Source organism: Oryctolagus cuniculus, chromosome 6 (assembly GCF_964237555.1).
Source record: "Oryctolagus cuniculus chromosome 6, mOryCun1.1, whole genome shotgun sequence".
Taxonomy (NCBI): Eukaryota; Metazoa; Chordata; class Mammalia; order Lagomorpha; family Leporidae; genus Oryctolagus; species Oryctolagus cuniculus.
Genome location: NC_091437.1, coordinates 165,944,128 through 165,968,760, shown reverse-complemented (window position 1 = coordinate 165,968,760; position 24,633 = coordinate 165,944,128). Strand labels below are relative to the sequence as shown.

Sequence of the window (24,633 nt, the reverse complement as noted above, 5' to 3'; positions counted from 1 at the left end):
TATTTTTTTAAAGATTTATTTTTATTTATTTGGAAGTCAGAGTTACACAGGGAGAGAAGGAGAGGCAGAGAGAGAGAGCGAGCGAGTGAGTGGTCTTCCATCCGATGGTTCACTCCCCAAATGGCTGCCACGGCCGGAGCTGCCCGATCTGAAGCCAGGAGCCAGGAGCTTCCTCCAGGTCTCCTACGTGGGTGCAGGTGTCCAAGGACGTGGGCCATCTTCTACTGCTTTCCCAGGCCATAGAAGAGAGCTCGATAGGAAGTGGAGCGGCCGGGACTCAAACCGGCACCCGTAGGATGCTGGTGCTGCAGGCCAGGGTGTTAACCCACTGCATCACAGCGCCAGCCCCATGTGTGATTTATTTTTTATGTTGGGTACAGCAAGGCAATCTATGACTAGTCACCTTGACTCTGTTAGTTTTTCTTTTCCATTGTTATATTCTTAAAAAGCAAGGTTTTTCCTAATGTTTAATTCTCTGATTCAGCAAATATTTACGATCTCTGTCCTGTGTAGGGTCCTGGATGTGAAGTAGTACCCAGGATGGGGGCGGGCCACACCTTTGTGGCCATGGCCTGGAAAGGAAACCAGGTTCCCTTTGCTGTCTTCTTGTTCCCTGTGGGTGGTGAGAGGTTGGGTGGAGTGTGGCCCACACTTCTTCCTGTGCAGTGAGACACCTGGAGTTGACATGTGCAGGCGGACAGCATTTCCTCCTGTCATGGAGCTCCTGTGCAGCAGGGCTGCCACACAAACGGTAGTATCCTCTTTGTAATTTTTTTAAATAAATAAGCTGGTCTTTTTATTTTATTTTTTAAAGATTTATTTTATTTATTTGAAAGAGTTACTGAGAAAGGTAGAGGCAGAGAGAGAGAGGTCCTCCATCCACTGATTCACTTCCCAATTGGCCGCAACGGCCGGAGCTGTGCTGATCTGAAGCCAGGAGCCAGGAGTTTCTTCCTGGTCTTTGATGCAGGTGCAGGGCCCAAGCACTTGGGCCTTCCTCCACTGCTTTCCTAGGCCACAGCAGAGAGCTGGACTGGAAGAGGAGCAGCCGGGACTAGAACCAGTGTCCATATGGGATGCCGGCACTGCAGGTGGAGGATTAACCTCATGTGCCTCGGCGCCAGATCCCCTTTTTGTGATTTTAATAAAAATTACTTGTAAGCAGGACTTACCCATAGTTACTCTTGACTATAGTGAATCTCAAGAAGACTTGGATTTAAATGTCATAGGATTTTTTAGTGAATCACCCAACTAGGGTGGTAAGCAGACCAGCCGCTTGATCTTTCTGAACCTCATTTTCCTCTTTACAAAAGGAGTTACTGCCTTAGGTTTGTGTTGGCCACATGCGGGTATGTGAGATACCGTGTCCTTGCTCTGTAGCAGATACAGGGTGCTGTCTTCATGGTTCGCAAAGCCCCTTCCTCCTCTGCTCTCGGGTGCCTCTGCTCTTCCGTCCTAGTGGTCAGGCGTGGTTCAGAACACTGCTGTAGCTGTCGGTTCCGTCAGTCTCCTTGTGTTCTGGCCTGTAGGAATTTACACTGTTTGTATCTTAGCGCCCTTCTCTACTCTCAGGATCTTACACACTATGTGAGGATATTTGGGTATTGCAGTGAAGTTGTCGGTTGGCTGGAGGGGTGTGAGAAAAAGCCCCATCCAGTGGTTACTTGGGGTCAGGGGCTGGGCTCACCCCTTCTCCTGCTGTGTTGGCTCTCCTCCATCCCCCCCGCACTTGGAGGTCAGGGGCTGGGCTCACCCCTTCACCCCTTCTCCTGCTGTGTTGGCTCTCCTCTACCCCCCCCCCCGTCACTGCGGGGGTATCAGCCCCGCCCCCACTGCTCGTGCCCGTGCTGCCCCCCCCCGCCATCACCGCGAGGGCAGCAGCCCCGCCCCCACTGCTCGTGCCCGTGCTGCCCCCCCCCCGTCACCGCGAGGGCAGCAGCCCCGCCCCCACTGCTCGTGCCCGTGCTGCCCCCCCCCCGCCCGTCACTGCGAGGGCAGCAGCCCGGCCCCCACTGCTCGTGCTCGTGTGCCCCCCCCCCCCCCCGGTCACCGCGAGGGCAGCAGCCCGGCCCCCACTGCTCGTGCCCGTGTTGGGGACCCGCCGTTACCACGAGGGCAGCCCCCGCCCCCACTGCTCGTGCCCCCCCCCCCCGTCACCGCGAGGGCAGCCCCGCCCCCGCTGCTCGTGCCCGTGTTGGGGACCCCCCCGTCACCGCGAGGGCAGCCCCGCCCCGCTGCTGGTGCCCGTGCCGGCCCCCCCCCCCCCCCCCCCCGTCACCGCGAGGGCAGCCCCGCCCCGCTGCTGGTGCCCGTGCCGCTCTCTCCTTGCTAGAGCCTTGCGCTGCCGCTGCCGTCAGAAGTGCTCTCTGGGACGGCGCTTGGTGCGGCGCTGAGGTGGTGACCGTGCCTCGTCTTTACGGGGTGACGGTGCCGACTGCTGAGGGGCATGAAGAGGAGGGTCACTGGTTCGTGTGGCGTGCAGCAGGTGGCTCACTCCAAGGCAGACTGGGCGTGCAGCCTGCTAGGTCCTGGCTGACTGGACTCCCAGCCCTTCTCGGGGGCTGGCTGGGCTCTGCTCGCTCGCGTGCTGCCTCTAGCCAGTCCTTCGTGTCCAGTCCTTCGTGTCCTCTCTCCCTGGAGGTGGTAGAAACGGGGCAGCTTTTCCTGCGTTGCAGCAGACCTGTTGGATTGTTCCTTCTGATTCTTTGCTAGCCTGCTTGCTTGTCTTTCTCCAGCCCCTCTCCTCTCGCGTTGCCCGGGGTCAGAGTTCATGCTGGTGAACGATGTGTTTTCACTAGGAGGTGGAAGGGCTCACTTGAGCCCGGGAGACGGCGTCCCGGAGGGCGGCGTGATGGGAGTGAGGGGCATCGTCCTGGGGCACCACTTCTTGTTCTCTGCTGTTTTCAGATTTCGTAGATGGGGCCTCGCTCGTGTTCACAGTGCAGCACTCAGGGTTTGATTAGCTCATGGGGTTGCACTGCTGACCAGGTTATCCATGTGCTAGGAAAGCCGGAACTGTATAGACTTTCCGTAGAAATTGTGTGTGCTCAGAGAACAAAGGCACCGGCAGCCTCATTACTCACCTTCCGGCTAAAAGGGAATCGCAAGTAGCTAAACTTTCGAGATGACCCTGACTGTGAATTTGGATGGAGAAGTGAAGTAGCTTTTGTATTTAATAAGAATGTTGCTAGCACAGATTGTAACAGTATTTTTCTGTCCTACTTCTTCAGTTTGAGTTTATTACTCATTTATATTTTGGAGCTAAGAAAACAAATCGTGTATCTTGGATCTCTCAATATTCCCTAAGCTAATTTTGAAAGAATCTGCCTACCTCAAACTCCAATTTTTCTATTTTCTTAGTTTTGTTAATTTATAGTCTTCTGAAACTATCAGTCAGGAAAAAATATTTTACCTTCTGGCTATATGGATTCCTACAGACATCTTTTCAACAGTCTTATTTTTAATGTTGATCAGGTTTTTTATTTTCAAAATTCTTATTTCACCAAGGTAATTATTTTAACTTTAATTTCAAAATTAGGTTGGTAAAATGCCAAAGGCATGACTGATAGCGAAAGTGGTTTGACATGATCTGGGTCAGACTGAGTTCCAGCTTACCGAGTTCTCGAATTGGCTGTCAGGTCTGTAAACAGAAGTCTGTGGGGTGGACTGAACAGCGGTGGAGGCGGAGGTTAATGTATTCATAGGTTGCTGCGGGCTGCTTTCTCCTCCCTTTCCCTCCCTTCCTTCCCTCCCTGAATGGATCTAGGGACACGGACTCGTGGGGGCACGTTCCGGCTGCTTTCATTCTGCTCAGGACGGTCTGTGTTTCAGATTGCGGAAGCGTGAGAAGCCTGTAACTGAGAGGCTGGAGCACATTACAGGAGGAACACGTCCCAGATTGTGCTTCAGGCGCCGAGGAGAGGAGCACACAGGGCAGTTCAGTCTTGCTTGTGGATCGCAGCAGACTGCGCCTGAGAGATGACCCGGGACGCTGTGTGCGCACTCCTGGCTTGAGCTTTCTAGCGGTGGGTGTGTGGTGTTGGAGTGGCAGGCCACGAGGCTCTGAGACTGGCAGGTGCCGTCTGTATGGAGAAGAGCGGCTGTAGTCCATTTCCAATGTGTTGGGCTAAAGGTATATTTTACTTAAATTTCTACTTTGACACTGAAGAGGTGGATAAGAGTTTTTTTCAGAATTTGTTTCAAATATATTTACAGTTAGAAGGAAAATAGAAAACTGGTTGCAACGGTTTGTAACTATTGCATCAAGCCAATTAGTTGGCTTTTTCATAGTCAATAAAATACTTTTATGGAAATGCATTTTAAGTGACTTAAACTACTTTTATGCTCCACCTTATATCTGTAAAACATTTTTTTTTCTTAATTAAGACATACATCAATATCCATTCTATGATATGGAAGTTTTTAAAGAATCAACTGACGTTAACTTAAGTGGGACTGTAGGAAAAAAGTAATGTGGATTATTAAATAATTGAGTTTCCTTTACTCCATGTAAAGGTTGCATACTTAATTTGAAACTCCATATTGTGGTAAGATAATATTTATCTTTGAGAGCCAGGGACATGGTGAATAACTTTCCAGTTTAAAGTTGTTAGGTTTTTAGTAATAGAAAAATATAAAATACAGCATTTTCATTGTGACATTCAATGAAAAGACTATTTGGGAAACATCTAGTTAAAAATGCCATTAAAAGTATTTATTGTTGTTATTTAGAAGATACTTAAGTATCTTGTTAATATATTTATGAAGGGCTTTTTTAAAAGGAGGAATCTGAACTCAGTTAAAAAGCTGCAGTTTCAGAAGCGGAGGTGTGGACTGATTCAATTTAGTTTTTAGGTTAAAAATTTCAGTGCCACGAGGTTGTTGATATGTCGGCACCAAACTGCAGTTTCACCGTAAATTTGTTGCCATTGTCACTATCTATTCTTATTTTAGGCTCTTAAGCATAAAACATGAGAGCTAGTTTAGTTATATGATATCTCAACAAAATACCTGTCACTTTTTAGCATGTAGAGATTCAAAGATTCTGCTGAATTAACTTGAACCTCTTGAACTTGCAAGGGTTCTGGATACCTGCAGTGTTAAAAATGGCAGCTACTCCCTGTCCGTGCGTGCAGTGTGTGCTCGGAGGCAGAACTCTGTATCTGGGAAGTTGGTCCTCTCCCAGACCTGCCTGGGTTTGTTCGCACAGTGCCATCCCTGGTGATCTTTAAAAATAAACCCGTCCAGTTTCCCGCATGGTGTTGACTAGATTTGAGCTCTGCAAATCCAATAGCAGGGAGATATTAATAGGATACAGAATTTCATTTTATTCAGAGTGACTTTTAGAAATGTGAACTTTGGAAGTAAAGAAAAATTGTGGTGTTTTTACTCACTCCAAAGCAGTTGACCAATGCCAGCTTACTTTCCAATTATGTTTGCTGGTGGGCAGGGCAAATGAATTGGGCTATTTTTAATTGAAATCTAAATTATGGAGGAAGTCAACAAGAGAGCAGAGCACGTACACGTCAGAGATGGGCAGAGGTAGGGACAGCACGCAGGGTCGGGACTGGAGCCGGCCATCGCCCTGGGGGAGGGGCCTTGCTTTGAATGGTTCAGAGGAGGCCCTGACAACAACGGAAGGCAGTGCTGTGCTGTCCCCTTGTCGGGCTGAGCACACTGCTCCCACAGAGGTCCCCGTGCGCAGCCATCCTGGTGAGCTTCCTCTCTGCCTTCTCATGTTACTCTTTTGTACCAGGACAGGAAGGCAGGAAGCCTTGTGTTTTTATGTGTTTAATTTTTATCTACTTGATAAGGACAAAGATGTTGGTGTGTAGGAATCGGCTGAATGGGTTATTTTCAATTATAAAAGTTACAGCTTGTCAAGTAGGGCAGTGTTAAACGCTCAAGTCCAAAGAATATAGAAATCCCTTTCTGTTGTCTGACATTCTAAACTGCACATTTGATTTTATCAGTCACATTAACCTCAAAATTTTAACAGCAGTGTCCCAGTTTAAGAAGACATGAGAAATACCAGGGCAGGCTAAAAATAGTGAACAGATCTGTATTTGTGTTCCTTGAACTGAAATCTTGAGGGTATCCTTGACCTTCAGGCGCTGTGGGGTCCTTCCTATTGTACTGTTGTGTTTGGTGTGAAGAATCCAGCTTCGACCCCACCCAAGGAAAGGTTGTATTTGCAAGTATTTAAAAAGAACTTTGTTGTAACATGTATTCCACTGTATCATGATTTCCTAAACTCGGAGACAGTGTTCATTCAGATACTGAATTAAATGTAAAGACAGCACTCTGAGGTCACCAGGCTGTTGGGTATAGAAGGCCTTGCTCAGGGGGTTCCTTGAGAAAACCAGTATTTGAAAGGCTGGGGAGGATTAAAGAGACATCGGATTTTGTTGTTCAGCGTAATTGGTTGCCCCTCCCTCCCTCATTTCCTTCCTTCCATCCATCCAGAGAGCTCTCTGCACAGCCCATTCTTCTCTTCCGCTCAGTGGTCCGCTTTGGCTCTCCACATTTCATTGCTGATAGGTCTGATCCCTTACCAGAGAGAGACAGACTTGTTAATTGCTGCCCTGAGTCTTCTCCTGCCCAACACGTTGACCCTCCTCATCAATCAGTTTTTCGTGTCACAGCCTTTTTGACACTTTTTTCCATGTACAATGACTCCATTTTATTCTGATGAGTCGGCCTCCAGTATGTCTCATGAATTTCTCAGCTTCCCTCCCTCCCTGAATGTCAGCTGTAGTCCCTGTCGCCCACTTCACCTCCTGAGCCGTGGGGGTCAGCCCCCTGCCTAGGGACCCCAGCTATGCTGTTCTCCACCTAGAAGATCTCTTCGGAAACAACATGGACAGTGACGTTACGAGAACAGCTATGCCTGTCCTCCAGAGGTTCTTTTCACCAAACAATCTTAGCTTTTAATTCCATTTTTCACAAACATTTTGAGGTACTCTGGTATCTGCCAGGGTGATTTTGTAATAAAACAAATCTGACGTACCTTCCTGCTTAAAACTCGGTGGTGTCTCCCCCGTCGCGTGGCCTACGAGAGACCGGCCTGCCCCACTCTCCCCCGTCCCCTCCCCCTCGAGCCTCCTGCTTGTTCATGGTCATTGTGGTTCTGCTTACTCGGAGCAACCAGCAGCCTTCCTCTCGGGCCTTTTGCACCTCCTGCTGTTGCCTCTTCTGGAGTCATTTTCTCTGCTTCCGCTGCCTAGTAGATCTTAGCTTGAATGAACTCACCTTTTTTTTTTTTTTTTTTTTTTTTTTTTTTTTTTTTTTTTAAAGTCCTTAGCAGTTGCGTTTTAAGCACAATTTTGCTTGACATTCAGATAAAAGGTAGGGACAACCACCCCCCCCCCCTTTTTAAAAAGATTTATTTATTTATTTGAAAGGCAGAGTTACAGAGGGGTCCTCTATCCGCCGGTTCATTCCCCAGATGGCTGCAGTGGCTGCGGCTGCACTGATCCGAAGCCAGGAGCCAGGAGTTCTTCTGGGTCTCCCATGTGGGTGCAGGGGCCCAAGGGCCATCTTCCACTGCTCTCCTAGGCCACAGCAGAGAGCTGGATCGGAAGTGGAGCAGCCGGGACTCAAACCGGCACCCATATGGGATGCTGGCACTGCAGACAGCAGCTTTACCTGCTACGCCACAGCGCCAGCTCCTAGAATTAGCTTTATTTTTAAAGACTCAGCTAAAATTCTGTGATGAATGTACATACTGTTTTATAGGCAAATCTAGTTTTAGAATCATTGAATTGTCAGGGGGGAAAAGTCTATGTCAACAACCTGTGGCCCTCCTAATTTCTTTGTTTTCCTCTTAGAGAAGCGTGTGTGAGCAGTTCAGTGTAGCACTCTGCCCGTGGAGTGTGGCTGTAAGCAATGGTCATTTGTGGTCATTTATGGTGTTGCTTTGGTCTGCGCTATGCTAATTTTACACACTTGTGTGCATATTTCACGTTTGCGTTGTTTCTCTGTGCCTTATTTCAAATATCGGATTTTAAAGAAGAGTAACAGCTGGTGCTTCCCCAGCACGTACTTACTCTGCGCGGTGTGCTGTTCCGAGCATTCACACAGAGCTCTGGGGTGCGGACCTGGGAGGCAGCAGTGATGCCTCAAGTAGTCAGGTTCCTGCTCTGTGCGTGGGAGACTGAATGGTACTCAGCCTGCAGCTTGAGCCCAGACCACCCTGGCCTCTGAAGGCATCTGGGGAGTGAACCAGTGGAGAGGTGTGCTCGTGCTCGCTCGCTCTCGCTCTCTCTCTCTCTCTCTCTCTCTCTCTCTCTCTCTCTCAGGAGTGAACCAGTGGACAAGTGCACACACTCTCTCTCTTTGGGGAGTGAACCAGTGGACAGGTGCTCCCTCTCCCCTCCCCCCCCCGCCCCCAATCTCTCTGTCTCCTCTCCAATAAAAAAGAAAAAAAGTCATTGGTCATTGAGTATACTTAAACATTGAACTATTGCAATCAGACTATAACGTCATTTCCCAAATGAAATTGTGTTTCTGGGGTAGACTTGCCCTGGCAGTTAAGCCACCAGCGGTTAGGACCCCCCCCCCCCCCATCCCATATGAGAGTGCCCGAGTGTGAGATCTGGCTCTACCTTGTGATTCCAGCTTCCCGCCAATGCAGGCTTTGGGAAGCAGCGTGATGGTTCAGGTGACTGGGGGCTGCCGCCCACGTGAAAGACCTGGATGAGTTCCTGGCGCCTGGCTTCAACCCCGTGAACACACCTGGGGAGTCAATTCAGTAGGCAGGAGTGCTTTCTCCTTCTGTCTCTCTGTCTCTCTGTCTCTGCCCCTCCCTGTCTGCCAAGTTCAAAAACACCTTTTTTTTTGGGGGGGGGGGGGATCTCTGGAAATCAGGCACTGATCTGTTTTACAAGGGAAAAATTACATATTTCAGCTGAAAACTTAAGCTACTTTTCCAAAACCAATTCAGAAACCAAATGGAAAGTATTTCTAAGCAAAATCTCAGCTATAATTTGAAAACTCTAAAGCCTTGTTTCTGATCCTCAAGCAGCATGGATCACAGGTCTGTGTCTGGGAAAGGTGCATGCTGCTCACTAGAGCCCACGTGTGTCTAAAGTGACCAGCGTCACACTGCCGGGGAAGCTGTGGTCAACAGGCGGCTTCCTGCAGGGAGGAAGGGAGGCGGGAGGGAGGCAGGCAGGCTGTGGGGGGTCGAAGGCCCAGGTGGGGAGGAGCTTGCAGAGATGGGCAGGCCTTGGGTGAGGCCACAGAGCACGCAGCTCTCCAGGGACGGGTGCTTTGTGCGAGCGGGAGTGTCGTTTGTGTCCTCAGTGTTGTTGGTGTGTAGAAGGTAGCAGGGTGTTTATAGAGACTTTCCGGGTGTGTATGGGGAGTGGTCCTCTGACTGTCTGACACTTGGCCTGCTTTTCAAATTTTGTAGTAGTTTTGAGGCTGCAAAAATTTAGTCTTACAGAGTTTACTTGGGTTGTAACTTGAGAATTTTAGAGTTTTAGGGTTGTAAATACAAGTTTTTCCTTACATTTATGGTGGCCAAAAAAGTTACATTGAGCGATGAATGTAGTGTGTCATAATTAAAAAGTAGGGGAAAAAAACCCAGGACCTTGCTAACCAGGTAGAATTTCTTTGGAGGATGATGGCATTTGTGTTTCTCTCAAGGTCTATTTGTTAACCTTTTCTTTAGTTTCTTCTGCTGTTTGAAGAAACAATTTTGTTAAAATATCATTCATGTTACTTTTCTTTTTCATTGTGAAAATGTTAGTTTTGTAAGGTTGACAGGATTACCGAAAGATAACAATTCTGGACTGTTGTATCTTCTATTTGAAATTTTGTGCAGGTTCATTGGTACAGCTTCAGTTTAGAAAAACATAGATTCTTTTTTTTTTATAGGATAGAGGAAAATTCTTAAGGAACATTTGTGTTTAATTTGGGTTTTGGAGTCATAATGTATTTCAGATCTGCCAGGTGGCACTGTGGTGTAGTAAGAACGGTAATTTGTTGTTTCATTTTTTGATGAGTTCATAAAGATACGAAGGAAAGATGCTGGCCAGGACATTGGCACTTTCTCAGTTCTAAGAAAATGAAATTTCCGGTTAGAGAATAATCCTACTTTGAAGTCTCCTTTCTTCGGCTTGGAGATTCCATCATTCCCTTTTTGACAGCTACGACTACTGTTTCGTGTGTCTTGCCAAGCAGTTTACAGTCAGTATCCCAGCTCACAGGGTGGGCGTTATCAGTCCCACTGTGCGGAGCTGGGAGTCGCCGGGTTGTAGGTGGGGAGCTGAGCACGAATTCCCAAGATTAGTACCCAGCTCCGACCGTTCCTTAGTCAGGCTCTTGCTCGGATGTCTCTCCTAGAGGAGGCTCTGAGACATTCCTAACCCTCAGGGACAGGGTCAGGGATTGCGACCACTGGGCCTGGCCTGAAGGGTTACTTCCGGCATTAGGTGAAGCTGGAGTGTCCTGTAATCTACAGGGTGTCTTGCCCACAGAAATTAAATCATGACTCACAGCAGAAAACTTAGTCTTGATATTCTGAGAGCTTTACCTGAACAGTCTGTGTTCCCATTTATGTGTTGTCTGCGTATGCAGTCTGAAAACTTTATTGTGGAAAATTTCTGGTACCACACAGTGTGCTGAGTGTAGCTTACCCCGCGTCAGGCCGAGGGGAGTTTGGCTCCTGGAATCCTGGCGGCAGTGAAACGCTCTTCCCGCAGAGGCTGCTCTGAGAGCAGAGGTGGACTCTGCTGCCTGGAGGCCCCGGCGGAGGGGCTGCTGCTCTGCTCAGTGTGGCCAGCTCGTAGTCCTGACACAGGTTCCAGGTCGAGGTTGGACAGCCAGCTCTTTAGGGAGAGCCTCTGTCTTCAGAGCATGGCATCAGATCAGACAGACGAGAAACACGACTTGTGGGCAGCAAGGTTGAAGTGGCAAGCAGAAGGAAGCTGAGAACAAGGTGAGAATATGACCTCCAGAAAATCTCCACAGCTGTACAAGACAGACTGGAGGAAGCCTTCTAGAAATACATCTAAATAATAGGACCGCTGAAACGGGGCCTGCATTGTGGCATGGCAATGCCAGCATCACATGTGGCACCAGTTCAAATCCCAGGCACTCCGCTTCCCATCCAGCTCCCTGCTGACGCCTGGGAAAGCAGCAGAGGACCCAAATGAAGCTCCTGGGTCCTGGCTTCCGGCTGTGGCCTGGCCCAGCCCCAGGCTTTGTGGCCATGTGGGGAGTGAGTCACTTGATGGGAGATCTCTCTCCCTCCCTTCCTCTCTCTCTCTCTAACTCTGCCTTTCAAATAAATAAAATAAATCTTAAAAAAAGAAAGAGATTCTTTGGAAGCGGCGGGAAAGGATGCTGAGTGCTGAGGAAGCCTCCCAGAACGCGGGGAGGGAGAGGAGCAGCACGGAGCTGGGTCTGGAGCAGGAGCCGCTCTCCTCACGCTCTGCGAGTCTGTCTTGAGGTGCTGGCACACGTACAGCAGTGGCCTTTTCCTGCATGTATCGGGACAGTGCTGGCTCTTCTGCTTTTTGAAAACACGTTGAATTACACTGATTGCTAGGACTATGTGAACATTGTTGTGTTCCTGGAATGACTTCCTTTTGGTCATGATGTGGTTTTTTTTTTTTCCCCCAAAGATTTATTTATTTTTAAAGGCAGAGGGGGAGAGAGAGAGAGAGAGAGAGAGAAGAAGAAGAAGGAGGAGGGAGGGATCTGGATCTTCCATCAGCTGATTCACTCATTCCTCCAAATATTTGGCCAGGGCTGGGCCAGACCTGAGCCAGGAGCTTCTTCTGGGTCTCCCATGTGGAGCAGGCAGCTGGATCGGAAGTGGAGTGGCCAGGACTCTTACTGGGTGTCCATATCATATGAGACGCTGGCATCACTGGCGGCAGCGTTACCCACTACGCCGCCACGCTGGCCCCCATGATGTCATATTGCATTTTGTTTATTTATTTGAAAGGTGGGGTGGTGATGGTGTGGGTGGAGATCAGAGAGAGAGGTCTTCCATCTGGTTCTCTCGCTAAGTGCCCACAATAGCTAGGTCCAGGCCAGGTCTAACCCAGGAGCCAGTAGCTCCGTCCTGGTCTCCTGGGTGGGTAGCAGGAAGCCAAGTACTTGAACCATCACCTGTTGCCTGCATGTGAAGCAGAGGCAAGATTCAGTCCCGGCACTGCAGTTGGCTTACCTACTGTGTGTGTGCTGGAGAAGATTTTGAGTTTGCCCATTGGGCACGGACGGTGTCAGTGTCCATCACTTTGAGCAGGTTTGCTAACAGGATGGTTCAGCTGTTTGCAAGGTGGCAGGGCAGTAGGATACTCTCAGGTGTACCCAGAAGTGTCGCCTCACTCCTTACTCTGAGTTGCTGGCCTTTCCATCTTGGTCCACCTACCCCTGTATGTAACCAGTCTCACTGGTCTTTCCTCTCTACTTTTTGGTTTTTTGATTTTTTTCCCCACATACGACCATTTTTTATTTCTTATTTCTTTTATCCTTTTGTACAACAGGTGTACTGTAGCTATCCTTTGCACCCTGGAAATCATAATCGGTTGTAGAGACACTGCTCTTTGCTGTCCACCCAGGTCAGTACATTCACAGTACTCCATTGTGCGAATGTACATGGTGTATTCATCTACTCTCCTGTGCGTGAACACTTAGCGTTGCCAGTAATTTCCATGCTGCAGTGAATACCCTTATGCATATGTATTTTCATGTTTTTTTTTTTTTTTTTTTTTTTTTTTGACAGGCAGAGTGGACAGTGAGAAAGAGGCAGAGAGAAAGGTCTTCCTTTTGCCATTGGTTCACCCTCCAATGGCCGCCGCGGCCGGCGCACCGCACTGATCCGAAGGCAGGAGCCAGGTGCTTCTCCTGGTCTCCCATGGGGTGCAGGGCCCAAGCACTTGGGCCATCCTCCACTGCACTCCCGGGCCACAGCAGAGAGCTGGCCTGGAAGAGGGGCAACCAGGACAGAATCCGGCACCCCGACCAGGACTAGAACCCGGGGTGCCGGCGCCACAAGGCAGAGGATTAGCCTAGTGAGCCGCGGCGCCGGCATATTTTCATGTTCTTGTAGCTGTTTATTCCTTCGTTCAGGCTGCTATAACAATACACAAATTGAGGAGCTTACTTACAGAGGCTGGAAATACTTCCGCCTAGGTCACGTCACCTCTGGGGTCGAGTCCTGGTGAGGGCCTTTTTCAGGTTGAGCTGGCTGACGCCGTGGTGGAGAACCAAAGCAAGCCGTCTGGGGACTTGTGGGGTTTCTAAACCCATCCCAGTGGCCCTGCCCTCTTGACCGCATCTAATGATTTGCACTCAAGGCCTCCTCTGCCGGCACCGTCACCTTCAGGAGTAGGACATCATGGGACACTAGTCTGTGACAGTGTCTCTCCAGCACAAATTCCTCTCCATAGAGGTTGTACCTGCACTCCAGCAGAGTTCCTGTTCCCTCACACCTGCACCACACTGACAGGCAGGGTCCTGTTAACAATCTTCCAGTTTTTAAAAGTTACTTAGCAGTTACTTATATGTCTATATGTTTATTGAGGTGAAATCACCATAACATAAAGTTCACCCTTTTAGCAACTTCAGAGTGTAAACTTGAGTGATTTGCAGTATATTTGCTATGTTGTTACAACCATCACCACCCAAGAAACTGAGTAGTCGGTCCGTCTCTACTATCCTCCCTCGCCCCTCGTAATCTACTTTTTGTAGATTTACATATTCTAGACATTTCATAGAAGCAAAGTCGTAATTTATGGCCTTTTATGTGTGGCTTTGACATAGAATAATGTTCTCTGATTCCTCCATGTTGCATGTATCAGGACTTCATTACTTTTTTTTTGCAAAACAGTATTTCATTGTTGAGTACCCAACATATTATTTATCCATTCATCTGTTGATGGGTGTGGTGGTCATTTTTGTTTATTGACTGTTACAGAAAATGCTGCTGTGAAAATTCGTGCATTAGAACCTTCTTACGAGCCCACGAGCTGGAAGATGCTGTGAGTGTACAGGATGTTAGGTGTGCTGTGGCTGATGCCGGCTCCCAGTCTGTGGAGCTGACCCTTTCCCTTGAAGGGCAGATCCAGCGGCGCCTGGCCCTGGGACCCCGTCCATGATGCATCTGGGCAGACTCCCCGGTGTTCTCGTGTATCCAGGGCTGTCCTGAGGCTCCTCTGGTGACCTGCGTCTGAATTCGTGTTTCCTGCGTCTGCCTGCTTTCGCTGTGCTCACAGAGGCTCAGGCACGATTTTAGGGGACGGGGTCTCCACCTCCCCTCCTCCGTGTCCCCACACCTCTCCGTCATGATGCAGCCTCCTGCTGCCAGCAGCTCCCCGGTTTCGCGCTAGGAGCCCTTCCTTGGCTGTGCCCTTGGCTGCTCAGGCTCTCGAGGCCCAGCGTTGGCAATGCCAGGTGGAAAAGGGAGCTGTTGCCATCAGTCCCTGTCTTCTCTGTCTGTTTACCTCAGAATGTCTCTGTCTTGAGCCATTCAAACGTTGCTTCTTTAAAAAATCTGCATTTTCTGACTGTTATCAGTGGGAATTGTAGTCTTACTGAAATGGACACCTTTTATTGGACTTCAGAAATTCTGGGTGTGGGCTTTTGGAGTAGCTGTTAAAACTGCGGTTAGACACCCTGCGCCATGTTGAAGTGCCTGAGGTCAGTGTCCAGCTCCCAGCTCCGTGTCTTCCTGATGTGGGGACCCTGGGAGGCTGCGGCGATGGCGCAAGCATGTGGGTCTCCGCCACCCACGTAGGAAACCTGGATGCAGTTCCCAGATCCCAGCTTCTGCCTGACTCAGCCTCTGCCACTGTGGGCATTCGGGGGGAGAGCCAGAAGATAGGAGCGTTCTCCCTCCCTCAAATAAGGGACTACATAATTTTAAATATTTAGGGTTTTTTGTTTGTTTGTTTGTTTTTGTTTTGTGTCAGTTCTGTTTGAGCCTCCTCTTCAGCGGTGATGTGATGAAATGGCAGAGCCATGTTTTAGTAGCAGTGTTTTAGACAGCAGTGACTAATATATGTGAGTGGTTATTGAATTTTTATTGTGGAGGAAAAAAAGTTGTGTGTGTGTGTGTGTGTGTTTTGACAGGCAGAGTGGACAGTGAGAGAGAGAGAGAAAGGTCTTCCTTTGCCGTTGGTTCACCCTCCAATGGCCGCCGCGGCCGGCGTGCTGTGGCTGGCGCACCGTGCTGATCCAATGGCAGGAGCCAGGTACTTCTCCTGGTCTCCCATGGGGTGCAGGGCCCAAGGACTTGGGCCATCCTCCACTGCACTCCCTGGCCGCAGCAGAGGGCTGGCCTGGAAGAGGGGCAACCGGGACTAGAACCCAGTGTGCCAGCGCCACAAGGCGGAGGATTAGCCTAGTGAGCCGCGGCGCCGGCCAGAAAAAAAGCTTTCTCCTAGGTGGAAATTCTGAAAAATAGGCAGTAAATTAATAAACCTGACGCTACTATGAGCTTTTCCCACAAAATAAAAGGGTGTGGTTGAAAAAAAATACGGATGTTAAGTTATATTGTTTATAGCTAGCAGTGAAGTTTTGATGTAACTGACATAGGGGTGGAGTGCTCCCCTTCTAATACTTGTGGAACAAGTACTGACTGTGCTGTGCCCTGGGTGTGGCGGGACACAGGGATTATTTTGATAGGTTAGGGCCCGCTCTCCAGTTCCTCTACGATTGTATATTGTGATAGAGAATGTAGAAGTGCTGTTAATACAGATACCAGTATCACATTGGTAGATTTCAAGTAGCATGCACTGAAAATGCTTTCTTTCTTTTAACAGAATATGACAGATACCTAGCATCTAGCAAAACAATGGCAGCTGCTTACCTCGACCCGAACTTGAATCACACAGCGAATCCCAGTGCCAAGACTCACCTGGGTCCTGGCATGGAGCGCTCCCCTGGTGCCATGGAGCGAGTGTTGAAAGTCTTTCATTACTTTGAAAGCAATAGTGAGCCAACCACCTGGGCCAGTATTATCAGGCATGGAGATGCGACTGATGTCAGGGTAAGTACGTTCTCCCGTGAGACATCTTCATGCAGGTTATGTCCAATGGCACATGCAAGGAATGAGAAAGCAGTAGTTTTTATTCAACCTGTCAGTGAATTACTATTTTATAGAGATAGTAGCTTTTTCTTTATCAGATTTTTTCAGTTACTGTATGCTTGACTAGAGTTTTAATTATTCTAAAATTTCTTAAGAAAATGATAACTGAGTTCATAGTATTTCGGTCATGCACTGCCATTGGCTTGATCATCTTCTCTAATTTTTTTTTTATCCTTGGAAGAATACAAGGAAACAAAGCAATTAGAGCAATGGCCTCTACTATGTATCTGCATAATTCCAGACAGGATAATTGCTTTAAAAGCCGGTTTATGTTATATACCAGACTCCGTGCTGGGTTCCGTGGGTGTAAAAGGTCTGTGGAAGGCTCTTGGTCTTAGAGCCCGGAGTCTGTGGGGGTGGGGGAGGCGGCAGGGTCCAGTGTGGAAAGTGCTGCAGCCAGGGATCACAGTGGGCGCGTGCGCCTGAAGGGACGGCGCCGAGAAGCAGGAGTTAGTGCTGGGAAGCCTCCCTCGGGTCTGGGGGGTCAGTGATGGTGAGACAGAAAGGAAGGGCAGCACGTGCTGGGGCGGATAAGGCTGTTCCTGAGAGTGAGGGGGGCGGCGGCACTGTGACTGCGGAGCCGGGGTTCAGTGTGCACGCTTTCAGGAAGCGCCTCACTTTTTCTTTTCTTTAAGATTTACTTTATTTATTTGAAACACACACACACACACAGAGAGAGAGAGAGAGAGAGAGAGAGAGAGAGAGAGGTTGGCTGCGATGGCCAGTCTGAAGCCAGGAGCCTCTTTCGGGTCTCCCATGTAGGTGCAGGGCCCAAGGAATTGGGCCATCCTCTGTTGCTTTCCCGGGTGCATTAGCAGGGAGCTGGATTGGAAGTGGAGCAGCCAGGGCTCCAATTGGTGCCCAGAAGGGATGCCGGCACTGCAGGCTGGGGCTTTCACCCACTGTGCCACAGCACCAGCTCTGGAAGTGTTTCGCTTTGATCAAGTGCTACAGAAACACCTTCCCCCCTTCTACTTGGTTTGTGTCTATCTGTAAGTAGTGAGTGACTAGGAGATTCAGTGTGTCTTTTTTTACTTTTTTTTAATAATGAAGTTAATGAACTTGCTGCCTTGTTTAAGTTATATGCCTTAACTATTGCTAAGTAGATAAAGGAATTGTTCAGTTTTAGATTTAAAGCTAAAATCCTAGATATGCATTAATGTAATTTTCTGCTGCCTCTGTAGAATTGCAGTGATAGACCATTCAAATGAATGAATTCTTAGAAAGGGACCCATTCCAGATGGAAAGGAGTGTTTCTGCTCATGTATAATAAGCCTCTTCTTAAAAACTTTTTATGAAGTTTGTTGGCTTTTTCTGGTCCGTGTTTTACATTTAACCTTACAAGCACTTGAGGAAAAACTTGTGATCAGTGTTTTACCATAAGGTGTGTCAGCTCACTCATATTGGGAAGGTGGCTACCAACTGTGACTTCATGGCACGAGTCCTAGGGTGTGTTGTAGTCTGTAAATTTCATTTATTTTTATTTTTTTTTATTTTTATTTTTTTTTTTTATTTTTTGACAGGCAGAGTGGACAGTGAGAGAGAGAGAGACAGAGAGAAAGGTCTTCCTTTGCCGTTGGTTCACCCTCCAATGGCCACCGCGGCCGGCGCGCTGCGGCCGGCGCACCGCGCTGATCCGATGGCAGGAGCCAGGAGCCAGGTGCTTCTCCTGGTCTCTCATGGGGTGCAGGGCCCAAGCACCTGGGCCATCCTCCACTGCACTCCCTGGCCACAGCAGAGAGCTGGCCTGGAAGAGGGGCAACCGGGACAGAATCCGGCGCCCCGACCGGGACTAGAACCCGGTATGCCGGCGCCGCTAGGCGGAGGATTAGCCTAGTGAGCCGCGGCGCCGGCCATGTAGTCTGTAAATTTCAAACGTAGTGAGCAAATTCTTTAAACTCACTGTATCAGCTTTAATAAAACTTGTTCAGGAGGGAAACCTTTCAAAGATTTGTGTTTGATAAGACACTTAACAAATATTCAAGTCCTATTATATCACAGAATTCATTTTGGGAAGACTGTAACAACCGGGCTGAGGTCTTAGCATCAGACTTCCTGCATGTAGCAGGATTATGACGATGGAGAGAGACATTAGTCCCTCCAAGTGAGTCAGCCTGCAGCCAGTGTTAAAAACTTACATCAAATATCAATGCTTAGGCTTTGTGAATGTATTAATTATCGTGTTGTGCAGACCAATGTGAGCAAATCTTGTGGCCAAAAACTAAGTGCTTTATTTCATAGTAACTGATAACTGTTTGAAAGTGACTTATCCTTATCAGTTGTTGGTACTCAAGGTGAGGCAGAGAAATCCAAATGGCATTGAATTGACCACAGCTGTTTCTTGGGATAGCATGAAATCTGCATGATACTGAGTCACTGTGACAGAAGACTGGGTACTATAACCACGCCCACTGGGTGCCTTAATGCAACAGCATTTGAAAATGCAGTATTTTAGCTACAAGGTGATCAGTGGTTGAGCCGTGTCTCTGAACACAGCAGTGCTGAAGAGCATGTGTGTGACATGGTCATGCCTTCAGTAAGAAGCATCAGACAATGGCACATTACAGACGCAGAAACGAACATGCATTGCTCAGAAAGCAAGATGGAAGTGACATGACTGCATTTGAAAGCCTGGTGAGTGTAGAACAAAGGCAAGTGCGGTCCTTCAGTGGAGAAATGGACCGTTGACTGGCAGCAGAGGGAAGCCGTGCCAGCTGTCCTTGGACACGCTGTGACTGACTGCTCTCCAGGGTCACTGGGAAGTTAGATTCAGGGCCTGTGCAGCTGTTTCACTCTGCCCATCACAGTGACCATGGTGACTCACCTGAATTGACAGGTGCTGTCAGCACAGACTCTTAGATAAGACTTCAGACTTCGTATGAAAAAGCAGTAAAATAGCTCATCAATAACTTGTTATATGTTGAAATGATACTTTTGATATAGCGGGTTAAATAAAGAGATCTATTTCACCTGTTTCTTTCTACTCTGTGTAACGTGGCGTCTAGAAATTCTCAGAGTGCATGCGTGGCTTCCGTGCATTTCTGCTGGACGGTTAGCGGTGCCCTGGAGAAAGTGACTGTCAGGAAGACTTGTTGAATCAGCAACCAGAACCTTTTGGAGAGTTAAAGATTTACTGTCACCACAAAAATAGCTGAGTTCTTTTTATTTATTTTTTATTTTTTTAAATTTGACTGGTAGAGTTATAGACAGTGAGAGAGAGAGAGAGACAGAGACAAAGGTCTTCCTTCTGTTAGTTCACTCCCCAAATGGCCCCTGTGGCCGGCGCTGCACCGATCCGAAGGCAGGAGCCAGGTGCTTCTCCTGGTCTCCCATGGGGTGCAGGGCCCAAGCACTTGGGCCATCCTCCACTGCCTTCCCGGGCCACAGCAGAGAGCCGGCCTGGAAGAGGGGCAACCGGGACAGAATCCAGCACCCCAGCCGGGACTAGAACCTGGCGCCCACATGGGATGCCGGTGCCGCAGGCGGAGGATTAGCAAAGTGAGCCACGGCACCTGCCCCAAATAGCTGAGTTCTTGTAGTACTTCCTCATAGAGATTTTGGTTCTCATTGTTCAGTTAACAAATGTTACTCATTTTTAATATGCAGAGTCTATAAAAAGTTAATGGAAAATGCATATTATGCAAAACATGTGTGGATTTAAAAAGTTTTGCACCAAAATAAACCTGCCTTTTAGACGCATTTCCGTGAACTTCCCTGTGCGTGTGCTTATTGTGCAGTAGGTAGTTTACACGGGTGCTGAGAGGATGCACAGGGCCCGTAACTCAGGGGCAGGGTATTGAGCACGCGGCAGCAGCCCCTTGGTGGGCTTACTTACGGGGTCTGGATTGTCAAGTGCAGGCCTCAGGGCTTCGACACGCTTGTTCTGCAGATCACAGACTGGCTTCATCTGGGTGAGGAGGCCCCGTCTCTGCGCTGGGGTCTGTGGGGTGGCTACACGGGCATTTTCCATGTACAGGATCACTGCGGCCTGCATAGCCACGCAGCTGCCACCGAGCTCGGGTGCTAATCACAGAGCCGCTCACCATCACTGCACTGACAGGCTGATGGGTCCTGTCCCTCCACAAGCCAGGAGCCTGCAGGTGTCGGTACAGCTGAGTGTGTGTGTCGCAGGAGTGGGGAACCTGTGTTCTGCCAGGGGCCATGTAGATTTCTATGACATCATTTCTGGGCCATGTAAAACTGTCAGTTTAAAAGTTAGCCTGCTTTAGGTTTATTGAATTTCAAGTCCTGCCTGCCTTGGTGTTGCCAAACCAAATGTTTTCTTTCTTTCTTTCTTTCTTTCTTTCTTTCTTTCTTTCTTTCTTTCTTTCTTTCTTTCTTTCTTTCTTTCTTCCTTCCTTCCTTCCTTCCTTCCTTCCTTCCTTCCTTCCTTCCTTCCTTCCTTCCTTCCTTCCTTCCTTCCTTCCTTCCTTCCTTCCTTCCTTCCTTCCTTCCTTCCTTCTTTCCCTTTCCCTTTCCCTTTCCCTTTCCCTTTCCCTTTCCCTTTCCCTTTCCCTTTCCCTTTCCCTTTCCCTTCCTTTCTTTCTTTTCTTTCTTTCTTTTCTTTCTCTCTCTTTCTCTCTCTTTCTCTCTCTTTCTCTCTCTCTGTCTCTTTATTTCTCTCTTTTCTTTCTTTCTCTTTCTCTTTCTCTCTCTCTCTTTCTCTCTCTCTCTTTCTCTCTCTCTCTTTCTCTCTGTCTCTCTTTCTCTCTCTCTTTCTTTCTTTTTCTTCAGGCAGAGTGGACAGTGAGAGAGAGAGACAGAGAGAAAGGTCTTCCTTTGCCGTTGGTTCACCCAACAATGGCCGCCGCGGCCGGCACGCTGCGGCCGGCGCACCGCGCTGATCCGATGGCAGGAGCCAGGAGCCAGGTGCTTTTCCTGGTCTCTCATGGGGTGCAGGGCCCAAGCACTTGGGCCATCCTCCACTGCACTCCCTGGCCACAGCAGAGAGCTGGCCTGGAAGAGGGGCAACCGGGACAGAATCTGGCGCCCCGACCGGGACTAGAACCCGGTGTGCCGGCGCCGCTAGGTGGAGGATTAGCCTAGTGGGTCGCGGCGCCGGCCCAAACCAAATGTTTTCACTGGCCTTCTGTGACCTGCGGGCTGGACATTGCCCACCCCTGATGTATGAGTCGTTCTGGCATGGCCAAGAGAAAGCCACGTTGTGTAGTGTTAGGTAAGATGGCTCACCTGGAAGTTTTGTCCTGCTGCTCCCAGACAACAGTGACGGAGAGTGCTCCCGGGTCTGCCAGGGAAATCCCTTCCCTAGGAGAGGAATGACGTTGACACCACTCTCTCATCTGTGTTGCTAGGCGGAACGGCATCTTCAAAGGGCTCCAGGAAAATAACTTCTGCCTTAGAAGTCTAGACCCAGTAAATGATCAATCAAGAAAGTGTTGAATGAAGAGAGAAATAGTGATAGAGAAAGTGAGTCTCATAGATTGTGTTTGAAAGACAAAAGGAAACCTGGGGGAATCCCATAGCAGGATGCAGAGGGCAATGGTCCACTGTCCCCTTTGCTGCCTGTGCCAGCTTCCATTGTGCCTCTCTGACATCCTGTAGTCTCTTAAAGCTCGCAGGGCGACTGTGTCCAGCGCTGCCTGTTCTCTGTCTGTGGCCAGGCTCTGTGGGCTCATCCCAGGCTACAGCCTTGGTGCTGCCCGCATGCCACGCAGCGTGTCTCAGTCCTTTGTAGTAGACAGCACGTCCCTCCTCTGCTTGAGAGCGTGCACACACTACGGTGCCTTCCCCTTTCCCAGCACGTGAGGCTCACCTGTCTGTCCTCACACTCTGTGCTAGACAAGAGCTGTCCCTTCTTTAGCCACTGCGGTCCCTTGAAGTCACCTTTCACGCCTGCTCACACCCCTTCCAGTTTGTCAGCTGGCCCTCTGCGTTACCTGCAGCCCGCTGCTCCTCCTTTCTTGGAGGCATGCCATCTCTCCTGTGTATCCTGTTTCCTACCCTCAGTCTGCAGTGAGAGCCAGAGCCTGTCTCACGCAGTCTCCACGGTCCCAGCTGTGGCCCCCACCCCTTCATCTCTGAGCCTGTGCTGCTGGTCACCCACGTGTCCTGTCTGCTTGCTGCACCGCCCTCTAGCATCCAGCCGTCCAGTCAGTCATCTGCTCGGCGCGCCTGGAGCTTGGCACTCCTGAGTAAACGCTGTGGCCCCCCCCGCCCGTTCTCCTTCTGTTCCTCTAATCCACTCCGCTTCTTGTTTCCTCCCATCCCAGGAACGTTCTCTTTTCACCCCGTCTCTCCTTTCCCATCACCCTGTATATTTTCTTTGGATTCTTTCTACTCACTGGGACTCTCTTATTTCTTGATCTGTTTGATCATTTCTTAGGTTTCCCTCTAGATGGTAAACTCTGGCAGTGGGAGCTTTCTACCTGATAATATGTACCAGCATCTTCATTGCCTTCGGCATCTGCTCAGTAAATACTTTCAAATGACTGCGTGAGATTATGGATGAAGTGGAGTGTTTCTACCAGAAATAGGAATCAGGAAAAGTAGTTATGGAAAGAAGAGCCTTCACAGACCCATAGCCACAAGGAACTCAACCTGCCAGTGCGAGCCCTCAGTCCGTTGTTCCCTGAGTTGACAGTCTGTCAGTGCGAACCCTCAGTCCGTTGTTCCCTGAGTTGACAGTCTGTCAGTGCGAGCCCTCAGTCCGTTGTTCCCTGAGTTGACAGTCTGTCAGTGCTAGCCCTCAGTCCATTGTTCCCTGAGTTGACAGTCTGTCAGTGCGAGCCCTCAGTCGGTTGTTCCCTGAGTTGACAGTCTGTCAGTGCGAGCCCTCAGTCCGTTGTTCCCTGAGTTGACAGTCTGTCAGTGCGAGCCCTCAGTCCATTGTTCCCTGAGTTAACAGTCAACCTGTCAGTGCTAGCCCTCAGTCCGTTGTTCCCTGAGTTGACAGTCAACCTCTCAGTGCTAGCCCTCAGTCCATTGTTCCCTGAGTTGACAGTCTGTCAGTGCGAGCCCTCAGTCCGTTGTTCCCTGAGTTGACAGTCTGTCAGTGCTAGCCCTCAGTCCATTGTTCCCTGAGTTGACAGTCGACCTGTCAGTGCGAGCCCTCAGTCCATTGTTCCCTGAGTTGACAGTCAACCTCTCAGTGCTAGCCCTCAGTCCATTGTTCCCTGAGTTGACAGTCAACCTGTCAGTGCTAGCCCTCAGTCCATTGTTCCCTGAGTTGACAGTCAACCTCTCAGTGCTAGCCCTCAGTCCATTGTTCCCTGAGTTGACAGTCAACCTCTCAGTGCTAGCCCTCAGTCCGTTGTTCCCTGAGTTGACAGTCAACCTGTCAGTGCGAGCCCTCAGTCCGTTGTTCCCTGAGTTGACAGTCGACCTGTCAGTGCTAGCCCTCAGTCGGTTGTTCCCTGACAGTCGACCTGTCAGTGCGAGCCCTCAGTCCGTTGTTCCCTGAGTTGACAGTCTGTCAGTGCTAGCCCTCAGTCCATTGTTCCCTGAGTTGACAGTCTGTCAGTGCGAGCCCTCAGTCCGTTGTTCCCTGAGTTGACAGTCTGTCAGTGCGAGCCCTCAGTCCATTGTTGTTTTTATGAAACCTTCCTTCCTAGGTTGTTAAAAAGATTACAAGGTTGAGGTTGTCGCTGTGACATAGTGCACAGCATCCCATGTGGGAACCGGTCTGTATCCCAGGGACTCCTCTGTCGAGGCAGCTCTCTGCTACGGCCTGGGAAAGCAGTAGAAAATGGCCCAAGTGCTTGGACCCTTGCACCTGCCTGGGAGACCTGGAAGAAGCTCCTGGCTTCAGATCAGCCCAGCTCCAGACATTGCGGCCATTGCGGCCATTTGGAGCGTGAACCAACAGATGGAAGGCCCGCCCTCCCTCCCTCCCTCTCTCTCTCTCTCTCTCTCTCTCTCTCTCTGCCTGTCTCCCTTTGTCTATAACTTTCTGCTTCTCAAATAAATAAACAACATCTAAAAAAAAATTACAAGGGACAGCTCATTTTATGCCCAGGAACCAGGCCTGGCCAGTACCACTCAGTGCTGCTGAAGGTGAAGCTGTAGTTGAGTTTCTTGGATGATGCTCTTCACATCCAGACACCTGAAACCTGATTGTCAAGCACATTGAACTTTTCTAAATGTGTAGCTTGTGGGTTTCAGTAGTCCTCACTAGGAATGGCTGGCAGTTGTCTGAACCTGTAGTTATAAATGAAATCACTTAAGTTCATGTAGTTAGGTAAAAGGTTGGTGTGTTTGGTTAGAGATTAATACTCACTGCTTTTTTTTTTAATCTATTTTATTTATTTGAAAGAGTTAAAGAGAGAGGTCTTCCATCCGCTGGTTCACTCCCCAAATGGCTGCAACAGCCAGAGCTGAGCTGATCCAAAGCCAGGAGCCAGGAGCTTCTTTGGAGTCTCCCACGTGGCTGTAAGAGCCCAGGCACTTGAGCCAATCTCCTCTGCTTTTCCAGGCACATTAATAGGGAGCTGGATTGGAAGTAGAGCATCTAGGACTTGGACTGGTACCCATATGGGATCCTGGTGCTGCAGACTGGGACTTTAACC

At 49.2% G+C, this 24,633-nt stretch overlaps 1 protein-coding gene across 43 annotated transcripts in view; it reads left to right on the top strand.

Moving 5' to 3' along the window:
- The window catches only part of PTK2 (protein tyrosine kinase 2), a 297,953-nt gene that overhangs the window by 67,203 nt on the left and 206,117 nt on the right, over window positions 1–24,633 (top strand). For 22 of the 43 annotated variants that reach the window (XM_070075578.1, XM_070075572.1, XM_070075548.1 and 19 more), the window contains one exon: window positions 15,783–16,009. In XM_070075578.1, coding sequence (XP_069931679.1) covers window positions 15,987–16,009 — 23 coding nt within the window. In that variant the 5' untranslated portion in view covers window positions 15,783–15,986. Of the gene's footprint in view, window positions 1–3,987; window positions 4,133–12,503; window positions 12,579–13,936; window positions 14,001–15,782; window positions 16,010–24,633 lie in introns of those variants that run through there. The other 21 variants (XM_070075553.1, XM_070075577.1, XM_070075568.1 and 18 more) reach the window with 9 other exon arrangements.